A 16461-nucleotide genomic window follows, 5' to 3' on the forward strand; every position below is an offset into this window, starting at 1 on the left:
CATATTCCATGCTGCCAAAGGAAGAGAATGTGAGAGGCTCTTGGAGTGGAATGGTTTCCCCGACAGAAGGGTGAGGCAGGGCACTCCCCAATCCCAGACCCTCCCTGGGAAAGCTTGTCAGCAATGTGTGGGGGGCTGTGAGTGCAGGGGGTGGGGAAGGACCCGGCCTGTGTTCTCTGATGTACAGCAGAGGAGGAGCACGGGACAGCACTCAGCAAAACTTACGTGGTTCAAACTTTTCTGTTGCTTGTAAGGAAGGGAGAGGAACGGTGGTGACAGGCAGCAGCACACTGAGGGCAGAGGGGCAGATGACACACACTGAGGGCAGAGGGGCAGATGACAGCACATTGGGGAGCAAGCACCTAAGCCCAGCAGCAGCTTCTTACCTTCAGAGAGGTGAGGTTCCTGGCAGCGCTGCTCACATCAAACGCCTAGAGAAAAAGCAATTAGGAGCTACGGGGAAATGTTTAGACGCAGGAGCTGGAGGAGGGTCTCTGTGCAGGCAGTCTGACTCTGATCATCAGATAAGCAGCTGATACAGGAGGAGAGATACTACTGACACTGCTCAGGCATCTGCTGCGTGCACCGGACTATCCCTTACTGCTGGGCTAAAGTTGGCCGGGTGCAGACAGGGACCACAGACCCCTGGGACCGTCCAGTCACCGGGACCACACCTGGGAATGCTGCACTGAGCAGGGCATGGAGCGGATTAAAGGTAAATGCATTGTATATAGCAGGCTTAAGCAACATGTTGCTGTCCAGATACTGTATGCCTGCAGGGTGCGCTGGGACCTGTAGTTCCGCAAAGCATAGCTAAGCAAACGTATTAACCACTCTATAGCTTAATTTCCAGAGAGATGTGGAGCTGGTGCATGTACTGTAAGCCAGTTCCCTGCCTATCTGTGTAAGAGGACATTGGCCACTAAAGTCCTGACCTTGGTCTATGCTGAATTCTCAACTTAAATATTATCCTGTAGAAAACCGGTAATATATAATTATACTGTAGTGAGAAAAGCAGCATGTATTACAAATGAGAGGGCTCGTACTGTGCAGTTGCTCGGTATTCCATGAGTTGCCATGGGGAATGCATAATAACCTTGTGCTGACTACACATTAACAGTATCTGTAGCATTGCCTGCACTTGGTAACTGTTAGATAGATCTGCCAGATGTGTATCCAGCCTGACTGTCATGTTACAGGCTGTGCCAGACACATGACCAAACTGATTGGTTGTTAGGAGCAACGTCACCATATCTCTGTCCAAGACAGGGGCGGTTTAGGAGAGTAGTGGATCCGTGTGCAGGCGCAGAATGTACTGCGCGTGCGTGTGTCTCCAGGAACATGGCACCCGCCTCTTGTTGCCAGGGACTTTCCTACTGCACATGCACAAATCACCGGGAAAATGGTCAGGGGTGAATTTAGGTGTCAGGCTGCCACTAGGCACAACATTATCGGTCTCCTCACATCACGCTACTACCACCTTCATGTTAGGGCCTCCCGACTGCCAACGCTCTATGGGGTCGATTCTATTCGGCAACTAATGAATAGCGCCGGGAATTAGCTCCCGACGCTATTCAATTCAGCAACTAATTACCTGCAATTGTCGGGAATTCTTCTCTCATCCCCGGGGGATGAGAGAAGAAAGCCGACAAAAGTGCTGCCTCGCGGCCGGCGCGAGGCTGATTCTGTCGGGAATCAGCCTCGCGCCGGGGAGTTAAGTCGGAGAATGCCCATTCTCCCGACAATTCAACCTGTTTTGTCGGCGAGAACGGGCCATCGCCGACGTAACTAGTTGCTGAATTGAATAGCGTCGGGAGCTAATTCCTGGCGCTATTCATTAGTTGCCGAATAGAATCGACCCCAATGATGTAGGCCATGCACCATTTTGGCATTTTAGTTTACCTACTTTGTGTATGGTATGGCCTCCAGAGTGGTACACAGTATTCTAGATGAGGCTGTACCAATGACCTAGTCCTATACAGTGGCATTAGCACTGCTTTTTTTTCTGCTACTGATACTTCTCCCTATGCAACCAAGCATCTGACTTACCTTTCTCTCCTATTATGTTACATTGCTTACCTACCTTTAAATCAGGATGTAGTTGTGTTGCCGATCACTATACCAACGCCGGGATCCCGCCTGATTCAGATCCCAACAGTCGGCATGCCGACTAACAGAGACTATTCCCACTCGTGGGTGTCTATGACACCCATAGAATGGGAATAGAACCTGTGCCGAGCGTAGCGAGCCACCAAGCCTGTTGCGTGATGAAAGCAGCGAGCCCGCAAGGGCTTTGTTGCGCTCGCTACCCCCCGACAGCAATCTAAACATTGGGATCCCAAATCCAACCCCTTCAAATCACATGAAATAGTGACTCCTAGATCCCTTTCCTCCTCAGTGGTTTCCATTACAGTGATGTTGCTACTTATATATATTTAGCCTCTGGATTTTTTGAGACCCATGGGCAAGATTTAGCATTTTTTTGCCATTAAACCACACTAATTTTTTCCCACTCGCGGGGGGTGGGGGTGGGGGTATGTCGTTGACCACCCCCGAGTGGGGTTTCCCGGCCCCGGTCGGGATTCTGACCGTCAGGATTCCCTTGGCAGAAGGGATTCCAGTGTCGGTATCCTGACCACTGGGATCCCGACAGCCAGAAAACTAGCTGCTTCTTTTTCCCTTCAATACCGTTTGCAGTGTCACCAACAAAGATATTACTTGTCCAAATAGTAAATACAGATCCCTGGGGTATTCCACTTGTCACCTTTCCCTCCTGTGAACGCGATCCATTTACTACAACTCTGTTTTCTCCATTGAATAATGTACAGCCTTTTGAAGGTTAGCAGTGAATCAGGTTGCTTATCCTTGACATACTGTAGTAGTTGTAGCGTAATCCTGGGTTTGTGTGTTGCGCATACGGTGTGTGCTGCTGCTCGAAATAAATACGCTCCAACTACTTTAAGTTAGCCCTTTACCAGACGATCCGAATGACCTCTCTTTTCTTTCATCTCATATTACACCATGTCTGTGCACCCCACTGCAACTGGAAGGAACCTCTGGACACACTTCCACAATGCAGGGTACTCTGGATACACATGTACGATGCAAGGGAACAGAACAAGCTGTAACATTCAATGTAGAAGGAGCAGTGTGCGCTAAACAATAAGATTAGTACAGGTGTATGGCCAGACTGATCACCTGTAACATTCAGTGGGGGTAGTGTATAATGAAATAGCTTTTTTGTTTGTACAGTAGTATATATGTATGCGCAGGAGGATCAAATGTCATGTATTATCTCATTCAATACATATACAGTGCACTAGCACAGAGTTCCACTGCCCCAACATGTACTGCAATACTTACTGTACTAACTTCACATACTGGTCTTACAGGGGGTATAAAAGAGGTGGGTGTGATTTGGTGCCACCACTGGCATAATAATCAGCTGGGTGGAGCAGTGTGTTCTTTGAGGTGAGTGTTGGCATCCTGGAATCTCAATCTGGCAGGCAGGAGAGGGCTTCCCCCCCCCCCCCCCCCCCCCCCTTAATTCCGGATCCTCCTGGAAATTCAGGAAGGGTAGTCCACTATTCCTACCAGACCTATTTCTAGGTTATGAAGTACAGTATATACATTTCTGTCATACAGTATGCCTGTGATCCTATGGTCGATGTCTCCTGTGACTCATTGTTAACACTGATAAACGATATAAAGTCCATTGTAACCAAATAACACACTTGCTGATTACCATGAATGTATATATGTGTGTGTGTGTGTGTGTGTGTGTGTGTGTATATATATATATATATATATATATATATATATATATATATTTCTCTAACGTCCTAGTGGATGCTGGGGACTCCGTAAGGACCATGGGGATAGACGGGCTCCGCAGGAGACATGGGCACTTTAAGAAAGAATTTGGATTCTGGTGTGCTCTGGCTCCTCCCTCTATGTCCCTGCTCCAGACCTCAGTCTGAATCTGTGCCCGGACGAGCTGGGTGCACCTTAGTGGGCTCTCCTGAGCTTGCTATAAGAAAATATTTTGTTAGGTTTTTTTATTTTCAGGGAGCTCTGCTGGCAACAGACTCCCTGCATCGTGGGACTGAGGGGAGAGAAGCAGCCCTACTCTCTGCAGATAGGTCCTGCTTCTTAGGCTACTGGACACCATTAGCTCCAGAGGGATCGTACACAAGATCTCACCCTTTGTCGTCCGATCCCGAAGCCGCGCCGCCGTCCCCCTCGCAGAGCCGGAAGACAGAAGCCGGGTGAAAGAAGCAAGAAGACTTCGAAATCGGCGGCAGAAGACTCCAGTCTTCACATGAGGTAGCGCACAGCACTGCAGCTGTGCGCCATTGCTCCCACACTACACCCACATACTCCGGTCACTGTAGGGTGCAAGGCGCAGGGGGGGGGGGGGGGGGGGGCACCCTGGGCAGCAATTAGGACCTCTTGGCAAAAATTTGACATATATACAGTTGGGCACTGTATATATGTATGAGCCCCCGACAAAATTGTACATGAAAGCGGGACAGAAGCCCGCCGTCGAGGGGGCGGGGCTTCTTCCTCAGCACTCACCAGCGCCATGTTTTTTCTCCACAGCACCGCTGAGAGGAAGCTCCCCAGCCTCTCCCCTGCAGTTACACGGTAGAAGAGGGTAAAAAGAGAGGGGGGGCACATAATTAGGCGCAAAAATCAATATAAACAGCAGCTACTGGGTTAACATTAAGTTACTGTGTTATTCCTGGGTTAATAGCGCTGGGGTGTGTGCTGGCATACTCTCTCTCTGTCTCTCCAAAGGGCCTTATGGGGGAATTGTCTTCAGATGTGCATTCCCTGAGTGTGTGGTGTGTCGGTACGTGTGTGTCGACATGTCTGAGGTAAAAGGCTCCCCTAAGGAGGAGATGGAGCAAATATGTGTGTGAGAGGGTGTCTCCGTTGACAACGCCGACACCTGTTTGGATATGTGTAATTAAGTGCTAAGGTGAATTTATTGCACAAAAGATTAGAGAACAGACAGGAAATCTACCCATGTCTGTCCCTATGTCGCAGAGACCTTCAGAGTCTCTCAATGCTCACTATCCAAAATAATAGACACTGATATCGACACGGAGTCTGACTCCAGTGTCGACTACGATAATGCAAAGTTACAGCCAAAATGGCAGAAAAGTATTCAATATATGATTATTGTAATAAAAGATGATTTGCATATCACTGATGACTCATCTGTCCCTGACACAAGGGTACACATGTTTAAGGGGAAGAAAGCTGAGGTAAATTTCCCTCCTCTCAGGATGAAAAAGAGCGGGAATCTCCAGACAAGAGACTGCAGTTTCCCACAAAGAATTCTCAGGGAGTATCCTTTCCCCACTAGGGCCAGGATACGATGGGAATCTTCCCCTAGGGTGTCATATTTGCCCAAAAGGTAGCCCTGACGTAACAGCTATTCTCAGGGATCCTGCAGATAGCGTGCACATTCTGGTACACTACTCAGACGGCGATTGTGTCGGCATGGGTTTATAGCGCTGTGGCAGCGTGGACAGGTACCTTATCAGCAGAGATTGAGACCCTAGTATGTGTATGTAATATATATATATATATATATATATATATATGTGTGTGTGTATATATATATATATATATATTAAAGAAGCTGTCTTAAGAGATATATATATATATATATATTATAGAGATAGAGATAGAGATAGATATATATATATATATATATATATATATATATATATAAAACATGCCCAAAGAGACATGAGTATATTGGGTCCTAGAGTCAAAGCTATGTCGATTTCTGCTTGACGTGTCCAGTAGAATATGCAATGGACAGATGATGCCGACTTAAGAGGCATATGGAAGGCTGAGGATTGTGTGGAGAAGGGTTCTCGGACCTGGTCTCCACAGCTATAGCTGGTAATTCTGATATTTTGCCTTATATTCCTGCACAGCCTAGGAAAGCACGACATTATCAAATGCAGCCTTTTGAACAAAGAAATAAGAAAGTCCGAGGTGCGTCCTTTCTTGCCAGAGGCGGGGGCAGAGGAAACCAGCTGCACAACACAGCTAGTTCCCAGGAACAGAAGTCCTCCCCGGCCTCTACAAAATCCACCGCATGTCGCTGGGGCTCCACAGGCGGAGCTAGGCCCGGTGGGGGCACGCCTTCTAAGTTCAGCCACAAGTGGGTTCACTCCCTGTTAGATCCCTGGGCAATAGATATTGTGTCTCAGGGATACAAGCTGGACTTTGAGGAGATGCCCCCTCACCGACGGCCCTGCCGGCTTCCCCCCACGAGAGGAAAACAGTGTTAACTGCAATTCACAGATTGTATCTTCAACAGGTGGTGGTCAAGGTTCCCCTCCCTCAACAAGCAGGGGGTTATTATTCGACCATGTTGTAGTCCCGAAACCAGACGGTTCGGTCAGACCCATATTGAATTAAAAATCCCTGAACATATACCTGAAAAGGTTCAAGTTCAAGATGGAATCGCTAAGAGCGGTCATTGCAAGCCTGAAAGGGGGAGATTTTATGGTGACTATGGACATAAAGGATGCATACCTTCATGTCCCCATTTATCCACCTCATCAGGCGTACCTCAGAATTGCGGTACGGGATTGTCATTACCAATTTCAGACGTTGCCGTTTGGTCTCTCCACGGCCCGAGAATATTCACCAAGGTAATGGCGGAAATGATGGTGCTCCTGCGGAAGCAAGGTGTCACTATTATCACGTACTTGGACGATCTCCTCATAAAAGCGAGATCAAGAGAGCAGTTGCTGAACAGCGTATCACTTTCTCTGGAAGTGTAACGGCAACACGGCTGGATTCTATATATTCCAAAGTCGCAGTTGGTTCCTACAGCTCATCTGCCTCTCCTAGGCATGATCCTAGACACAGACCAGAAAAGGGTTTATCTCCCGATAGAGAGAGCTCAGGAGCTAATTACACTGGTCAGGAATCTATTAAAACCAAAACAGGTGTCAGTGCATCACTGCACTCAAGTCCTGGGAAGGATGGTGGCTTCATACGAGGCCATTCCCTTCGGCAGGTTCCATGCGAGGACCTTCCAATGGGACTTACTGGACAAGTGGTCCGGATCACATCTTCAGATGCATCGGTTAATCACCCTATCCCCCAGGGCCAGGGTGTCTCTCCTGTGGTGGCTGCAGAGTGCTCACCTTCTCGAAGGTCGCAGATTCGGCATTCAGGACTGGGTCCTGGTGACCACGGATGCAAGCCTCCGAGGGTGGGGGGCAGTCACACAGGGAAGAAATTTCCAACAACATCCTGGAACTAAGGGCCATATACAACGCCCTACGTCAAGCGGAGTCCCTGCTTCGCGACCAACCGGTTCTGATTCAGTCAGACAACATCACCGCAGTGGCTCATGTAAACCGCCAAGGCGGCACAAGGAGCAGGGAGGCGATGGTAGAAGCCACCAGAATTCTTCGCTGGGCGGAGAATCACGTAAGCGCACTGTCAGCAGTGTTAATTTCGGGAGTGGACAACTGGGAAGCAGACTTCCTCAGCAGGCACGACCTCCACCCGGGAGAGTGGGGACTTCATCAAGAAGTCTTCACGCAGATTGCAAGTCGGTGGGAACTGCCACAGGTGGACATGATGGCATCCCGCCTCAACAAAAAGCTACAGAGATATTGCGCCAGGTCAAGGGACCCTCAGGCGATAGCTGTGGACGCACTGGTGACACCGTGGGTGTTCCAGTCGGTCTATGTATTTCCTCCTCTTCCTCTCATACCCAAGGTGCTGAGAATCATAAGAAAAAGAGGAGTGAGAACAATACTCATTGTTCCGGATTGGCCAAGAAGGACTTGGTATCCAGATCTGCAAGAAATGCCCACAGAGGACCCGTGGCCTCTGCCTCTAAGACAGGACTTGTTGCAACAGGGGCCCTGTCTGTTCCAAGACTTACCGTGACTGCGTTTGATGGCATGGCGGTTGAACGCCGGATCCTAGCAGAAAAAGGCATTCCGGATGAAGTTATTCCTACGCTGATAAAGGCTAGGAAGGATGTGACAGCTCAACATTATCACCGTATATGGCGAAAATATGTGGCTTGGTGTGAGGCCAGGAATGCCCCTACGGAGGAATTCCAGCTGGGCCGTTTCCTTCACTTCCTACAGGCGGGAGTGACTTTGGGCCTTAAATTGGGTTCCATTAAGGTTCAGACGTTTGTAAAGGGAGTGCTGCATATTCAGCCCCCTTTTTGTGCCTCCAGTGGCACCTTGGGATCTTAACGTGGTGGTGAGTTTCCTGAAATCACACTGGTTTGAACCACTCAAAACTGTGGAATTGAAATATCTCACGTGGAAGGTGGTCATGCTATTAGCCTTGGCTTCGGCTAGGCGTGTGTCAGAATTGGCGGCTTTGTCACATAAAAGCCCTTATCTGGTTTTCCATGCGGATAGAGCAGAATTGCGGACCCGCCCACAATTTCTGCCGAAAGTGGTTTCATCCTTTCATATAAACCAACCTATCGTGGTGCCTGTGGCTACTACTGACTTGGAGGATTCCGAGTCACTGTATGTGGTCAGGGCTTTGAAGGTTTATGTAGCCAGAACGGCTAAGGTCAGGAAAACAGAATCTTTGTTTATCTGTATGCTTCCAACAAGCTTGGGGCGCCTGCTTCAAAGCAAACTATTGCTCGCTGGATCTGTAACACGATTCAGCAGGCTCATTCTGCGGCAGGGTTGCCGCTGCCTAAATCAGTTAAGGCCCATTCCACAAGGAAGGTGGGCTCTTCTTGGGCGGCTGCCCGAGGGGTCTCGGCATTACAGCTTTGCCGAGCGGCTACTTGGTCAGGTTCAAACACCTTTGCAAAGTTCTACAAGTTTGATACCCTGGCTGAGGAGGACCTTGTGTTTGCTCATTCGGTGCTGCAGAGTCATGTGCACTCTCCCGCCCGTTTGGGAGCTTTGGTATAATCCCCATGGTCCTTACGGAGTCCCCAGCATCCACTAGGACGTTAGAGAAAATAAGATTTTACTTCCCGGTAAATCTATTTCTCGTAGTCTGTAGTGGATGCTGGGCGCCCATCCCAAGTGCGGACTTCTTCTGCAATGCTTGTATATAGTTATTGCTTAAATAAGGGTTATATATAGTTGCATCAGGGTTGATCTGATGCTCTGTTGTTGTTCATACTGTTAACTGGGTAAAGTTATCACAAGTTATACGGTGTGATTGGTGTGGCTGGTATGAGTCTTACCCTGGATTCTCAAAATCCTTTCCTTGTACTGTCGGCTCTTCCGGGCACAGTTTCTCTAACTGAGGTCTGGAGGAGGGACATAGAGGGAGGAGCCTGAGCACACCAGAATCCAAATTCTTTCTTAAAGTGCCCATGTCTCCTGCGGAGCCCGTCTATCCCCATGGTCCTTACGGAGTCCCCAGCATCCACTACGGACTACGAGAAATAGATAAATATATATATATATATATATATATATATATATATTTATGTCAGAGTTTCTGAATGACACAGAGCGAAGTGACTAATGTCACAGCATGTCAGCTCCTTTGATCCTAAAAATAGTGGTACAGTGGCATTTACTGACATGTTTAAAGACATTGGTAAATTGATTTCAGTTGTCTGGAACAGACCCTGTGATCTCTACAGGCAACAATCAAAGGTACGTTTTGTAATCAGCAATAACCTTGCAAGTTCTGGTATTATTCTAATTGCAGTTTAAACAGTATGTTAATACAGGTTGAGTATCCCTTATCCAAAATGCTTGGGACCAGAGGTATTTTGGATATGGGATTTTTCCGTATTTTGGAATAATTGCATAGCATAATGAGATATCATGGTGATGTTACCTAAATCTAAGCACAGAATGCATTTATGTTTCATATACACCTTATACACACACAGCCTGAAGGTCATTTTAGCCAATATTTTTTGTAACTTTGTGCATTAAACAAATTGTGTGTGCATTCACACAATTCATTTATGTTTCTTATACACCTTATACACACAGCCTGAAGGTCATTTAATACAATATTTTTAATAATTGTGTGTATTAAACAAAGTTTGTGTACATTGAGCCATCAAAAAACAAAGGTTTCACTATCTCACTCAAAAAAAGTCCGTATTTCGGAATATTCCGTATTTCGGAATATTTGGATATAGGATACTCAACCTGTATATACCTTCTCTAAAATGACTTTAAACGGAAAGGGATAGAATAGTTAAGGGCTGTGTCAGTGGTTCTCAAATTGTGTGGGGTGCCTTGGGACACTTGCAGGGGTGATCCAGGACCTATTTAAATAATTTATGGTCAAGTAATAGGCAAAACCAGTGCTTGTGGCTGCCAATCATAAAATATGTGGACAAACAAAAGCAACTCTTGTCCCCCAACACTAACTGACACTAAGGATGACCTATAAACACAATTTCTCTGACGTCCTAGTGGATGCTGGGAACTCCGTAAGGACCATGGGGAATAGCGGCTCCGCAGGAGACTGGGCACAAAAAGAAAGCTTTAGGACTACCTGGTGTGCACTGGCTCCTCCCCCTATGACCCTCCTCCAAGCCTCAGTTAGATTTTTGTGCCCGACCGAGCTGGGTGCAATCTAGGGGGCTCTCCTGAGCTTCTTAGAAAAAGTTAGTTTTAGGTTTTTTATTTTCAGTGAGACCTGCTGGCAACAGGCTCACTGCATCGAGGGACTAAGGGGAGAAGAAGCGAACCTGCCTGCTTGCAGCCAGCTTGGGCTTCTTAGGCTACTGGACACCATTAGCTCCAGAGGGACCGAACACAGGCCCAGCCTCGGAGTCCGGTCCCAGAGCCGCGCCGCCGGCCCCCTTACAGAGCCAGAAGCAAGAAGAGGTCCGGAAAATTGGCGGCAGAAGACATCAGTCTTCACCAAGGTAGCGCACAGCACTGCAGCTGTGCGCCATTGCTCCTCATGCACACCACACACTCCGGTCACTGATGGGTGCAGGGCGCTGGGGGGGGGGGGGCGCCCTGAGCAGCAATATAAACACCTTGGCTGGCAAAAATACATCACATATAACCCCCAGGGCTATATGGATGTATATTAACCCCTGCCAGATTCCAGAAAAAAGCGGGAGAAAAGTCCGCCGAGAAGGGGGCGGAGCCTATCTCCTCAGCACACTGGCGCCATTTTCCCTCACAGCTCCGTTGGAGGGAAGCTCCCTGGCTCTCCCCTGCAGTTAATACACTACAGAAAGGGTTAAAAAGAGAGGGGGGGGGCACAATTTAGGCGCAGTATACAAATATATGCAGCTATAAGGGAAAACACTTTTTTATAGGTGCTATCCCTGTGATATATAGCGCCCTGGTGTGTGCTGGCATACTCTCCCTCTGTCTCCCCAAAGGGCTTTGTGGGGTCCTGTCCTTTATCAGAGCATTCCCTGTGTGTGTGCTGTGTGTCGGTACGGCTGTGTCGACAGGTATGTGGAGGATAATGAGGTGGAGGCGGAGCGAATGCCTGTAAATATGTTGTCACCCCCTGCGGGGTCGACACCGGGGTGGTTGAATTTATGGAAGGATTACGTGAAAGTGTCAACTCCTTACATAAAAGGTCGTCGACACGGAACAGCCGGCTACTCAGCTTGTGCCTGTTCCAGCGTCTCAAATGTCATGGGGGGCTTTAAAAGCGCCCGCTACCTCAGATAACAGACACAGATGTCGACACGGATACTGACTCCAGTGTCGACATCGATGAGACTGGTGTACCCTCCAAATAGGTCCACCCGTTACAGGATTGAGGCAATGAAAAATGTATTACACATTTATGATTATACCCCAGGTACCACATAAAAGGGTATTGTGTTTGGTGAGAGAAAACTATTAGTAGTTTTTCCTGCATCTGAGAAATTAAATGAGGTGTGTGAGGAAGAGTGGTCTTCCCCCGGTAAGAAATTGATCATTTCTACAACGGTTATTGGCAGCGTACCCTTTCCCGCCAGAGGATAGGTCACGCGGGGAAACACCCCATAGGGTAGATACAGCGCTTACACGCTTATCAGAAAAGGTGGCACTACCGTCTCCGGATACGGCCGCCCTGAAGGAACCTGCTGATAGAAAGCAGGAGGTTACCCTATAAGATATGGTCACACACTAGGGCATTATATTGCGACCAGCCGTTGCTTCGGCATGGATGTGCAGTGCTCCCGCTGCGTGGTCAGATTCCCTGTCGGAAAATAACTATGGATAGGGACAATATTTTGCTGAAAATAGAGCATATAAAAGACGTGGTCTTATACATACGTGATGCACAGAGGGATATTTGCCGGCTGGCATCAAAAATAAGTGCTAGTTCCATTGCCGCCAGACGGGGGTTATGGACTTGACAATGGTCAGGCGATGCCGACTCGAATCGGCACATGGAAGTTGCCCTATAAGGGGGTAAAACTGTTTGGGGATAGTTTTTCAGACCTCGTTTCCACAGCTACTGCTGGGAAATCGATTTTTTTTGCCACAGGCTACCCCACAACAAAAGAAAGCACCGTATCATAAAGTACAGTCCTTTCGCCCCAGAAAAGCAAGAGGGCTAGAGGCTCATCCTTTCTGCCGAGAGGCAAAGGTAGAGGAAAAAGCTGCAACACACAGCTAGTTCCCAAGAGCAGAAGTCCTCCCTGCGTCCGGTAGGTCCACAGCATGGTGCTGGGGCTGCTCAGGCGGACCCGGGTACGGTGGGGGCCCGTCTCAGATATTTCAGCGGACAGTGGGCTCTCTCACATGGATCCCTGGGTCCTTCAAGCAGGATCTCAGGGGTACAGGCTGGAGTTCGAGACGTTCTTCCCCCCGCCGTTTCCTAAAATCTGCCTTACCGGCACCTCCCTCTGCCAGGGAGACGGTGTTGGTGGATATTCAACACTATAATCACAACAAGTGATTGTCAAGGTACCCCTCCTTCAGCAAGGAAGGGGTTACTATTCCACAGTGGTTGTGGTACCGAAACGGTTCGGTGAGACCCATCTTGAAATTAAAATACTTGAACTTTTATATCAGAAGATTCCAGTTCAAGATGGAATCGCTCAGGGCGGTTATTACGAGCCTGGACGAGGGGGATTACAGGGTCTCCCTGGACATCAAGGATGCGTACCTGCATGTCCCCATTTACCCCCTCACCAGGAGTACCTCAGATATGTGGTACAGGACTGTCACTATCAGTTCCAGACGCGGCCGTTGGAGTTGTCCACGGCACCGAAGGTCTTTACCTAGGTAATGGCCGAAGTGACGATACTCCTTCGCAAGAAGGAAGTTTTTATTATCCCGTACTTGGACGATCTCCTGATAAAGGCGAGGTCCAAAGAACAGTTGGTAGTGGGGGTAGCAGAAGTGCTACAACAGCACGACTGGATTCTCAATATTCCAAAGTCACAGCTGGTCCCGACGACACGTCTTCTGTTCCTGGGAATGTTTCTGAACGCAGACCAGAAAAGAGTGTTTCTTCCAGTGGAAAAAGCCGAGGAGTTGTCATCTCTAGTCAGAGACATCCTAAAACCAGGACAGGTGTCGGTACATCAATGCACACGAGTCCTGGGAAAAATGGTAGCTTCGTACGAAGCATAATTCCATTCGGAAGACTCCACGCAAGGACGTTCCAGTGGGACCTGTGGGACTAATGGTCCGGGTCCCATCTACAGATACAACAGCGGATAACCCTGTCAGCAAGAAACAGGGTGTTGCTGCTGTGGTGGCTGCAGAGGGCTCATCTACTAGAGGGCCGCAGATACGGAATACAGGACTGGGTCCTGGTGACCACGGATGCCAGCCTTCGGGGCTGGGGTGCAGTCACACAGGGAAGAAATTTCCAAGGAGATTTCGCTTCACATAAATATTCTGCAGCTAAGGGCCATTTACAATACCCTAAGCCAAGCAAGGCCCCTGCTTCAGAACCAGCCGGTACTGATCCAATCAGACGACATCACGGCGGTCGCCCATGTAAACAGACAGGGCGGCACAAGAAGCAGGATGGCGATGGCAGAAGCCACAAGGATTCTCCGATGGGCGACCTACACCCAGGAGAATGGGGACTTCATCCAGAAGTTTTCCAAATGCGGGTAAACCGTTGGGAATGACCACGGGTGGACATGATGGCGTCCCGCCTCAACAAGAAGTTGAAAAGATATGGCGCCAGGTCAAGGGACCCTCAGGCGATCGCTGGGGACGCTCTAGTGACACCATGGGTGTACCAGTCGGTTTATGTGTCTCCTCCTCTACCTCTCATACCCAAGGTACTGAGAATAATAAGAAGGCGAGGAGTGAAAACCATACTCGGGGTTCCGGATTGGCCATGAAGAGCTTGGTACCCGGAACTTCAAGAGATGCTGGCAGAGGACCCTTGGCCTCTGCCGCTCAGACAAGACCTGCTGCAGCAGGGACCCTGTCTGTTCCAAGACTTACCGCGGCTGCGTTTGACGGCATGGCGGTAGAACACCGGATCCTAAAGGAAAAGGGTATTCCGAAGGAAGTCATCCCTACCCTGATCATAGCCAGGAAGGATGTCACCGCAAGACATTATCGCCACGTTTGGCGAAAATTTGTTGCTTGGTGGGACGCCATGAAGGCCCCGACGGAGGAATTTCAACTATGTCGATTCCTGCACTTCCTGCAAGCAGGGGTGACGTTTGGGCCTCAAATTGGGGTCCAGCAAGGTCCAGATTTCGGCTCTGACTAATTTCTTCCAGAAAGAACTGGCTTCACTGCCTGAAGTTCAGACTTTGGTTAAAGGAGTACTACATATTCAGCCTCCTTTTTGTGCCTCCTGTGGCACTTTTTGGATCTCAACGTGGTGTTGGATTTCCTAAAGTCGCATGGGTAGAGCCACTTAAAACCATGGAGCTAAAGTATCTCGCGTGGAAAGTGGTCATGCTGTTGGCCTTGGCCTTGGCCAGGCGTGTGTCAGAATTGGTGGCTTTGTCATGTAAAAGGCCTTATCTGATTTTCTATATGGATAGGGCAGAGTTGAGGACTCGTCCTCAGTTTCTCCCGAAGGTGGTCTCAGGTTTTCACTTGAACCAACCTATTGTGGTGCCTGCGGCTACTGGGGACTTGGAGGATTCCAAGTTGCTGGACGTAGTCAGGGCCCTGAAAATTTTATTTTTCCAGGACGGCTGGAGTCAGGAAAACTGACTCGCTGTTTATCCTGATGGCACCCAACAAGCTGGGTGCTCCTGGTTCTAAGCAGTCTATTGCGCGCTGGATTTGTAGCACTATTCAGCTGGCGCATTCTGCGGTAGGATTACCGCAGCCTAAATCAATAAAAGCCCATTCCACAAGGACGGTGGGCTCATCTTGGGCGGCTGCCCGAGGGGTCTCGGCTTTACAACTTTGCCGAGCAGCTACTTGGTCAGGGGCAAACACGTTTGCAAAATTCTATGAATTTGATACCCTGGCTGAGGAGGACCTGGAGTTCTCTCATTCGGTGCTGCAGAGTCATCCGCACTCTCCCGCCCGTTTGGGAGCTTTGGTATAATCCCCATGGTCCTTACGGAGTTCCCAGCATCCACTAGGACGTCAGAGAAAATAAGAATTTACTTACCGATAATTCTATTTCTCGTAGTCCGTAGTGGATGCTGGGCGCCCATCCCAAGTGCGGATTGTCTGCAATACTTGTACATAGTTATTGTTAACTAATCGGGTTCTTGTTGTGAGCCATCTATTCAGAGGCTCCTCTGTTATCATGCTGTTAACTGGGTTTCATATCACAAGTTGTACGGTGTGATTGGTGTGGCTGGTATGAGTCTTACCCAGGATTCAAAATCCTTCCTTATTGTGTACGCTCGTCCGGGCATAGTATCCTAACTAAGGCTTGGAGGAGGGTCATAGGGGGAGGAGCCAGTGCACACCAGGTAGTCCTAAAGCTTTCTTTTTGTGCCCAGTCTCCTGCGGAGCCGCTATTCCCCATGGTCCTTACGGAGTTCCCAGCATCCACTACGGACTACGAGAAATAGAATTATCGGTAAGTAAATTCTTATTTTAATTCATTTAATATTTCTTAACTTTTGACCAAAATTCTGATACTCTAGGGCACAGTGATTCAAAAAAGTTTGGGAACCATTGGGTTGTGTAGTACTGCACCCCACAGGCAAATGAGATATATCACCTTAGCCCTTGCTCATAGGATATTCTATTTTTTTCAATATTATATTATTTAGCATCAGAGGTTGTGTTGAAGCCCACATCTGCCCCACCTGCAGTGTGACATAGTTTTGCCCAGTTGTGTGCTTTTTTAGCTTTGCTAACAAACCTAAATCAGGTTGGTAGTGCAGAACCTCTGGTACACACCTTCTACTGAATATTCATTCACTGTCAGTTTGCAGGAGAATTCCTCTGAAAGGCCCAATAATGGGTTATATGTGGGACAGGTACCTGGAGGTGTAGTATTGATGGGAGAGACTTTTTACAAACTTGTTTACAAAAACTGAAAAATTACTATACATACATTGTTCAGTACCTCAAAATGCTG

General features: G+C 48.4%; 1 protein-coding gene across 1 annotated transcript in view; it reads left to right on the plus strand.

Moving 5' to 3' along the window:
- Window positions 1-585: 585 nt before the first annotated feature.
- AFAP1L1 (actin filament associated protein 1 like 1) overlaps window positions 586-16461 on the plus strand; it is a 160225-nt gene continuing 144349 nt past the window's right edge. Inside the window, exon 1 of the mRNA XM_063928086.1 lies at window positions 586-715. Within this exon, the coding sequence (XP_063784156.1) occupies window positions 700-715 (16 nt within the window). The 5' untranslated portion in view covers window positions 586-699. The remainder of the gene's footprint in view (window positions 716-16461) is intronic.

This window comes from Pseudophryne corroboree, chromosome 6, assembly GCF_028390025.1.
Source record: "Pseudophryne corroboree isolate aPseCor3 chromosome 6, aPseCor3.hap2, whole genome shotgun sequence".
NCBI classification, from domain to species: domain Eukaryota; kingdom Metazoa; phylum Chordata; class Amphibia; order Anura; family Myobatrachidae; genus Pseudophryne; species Pseudophryne corroboree.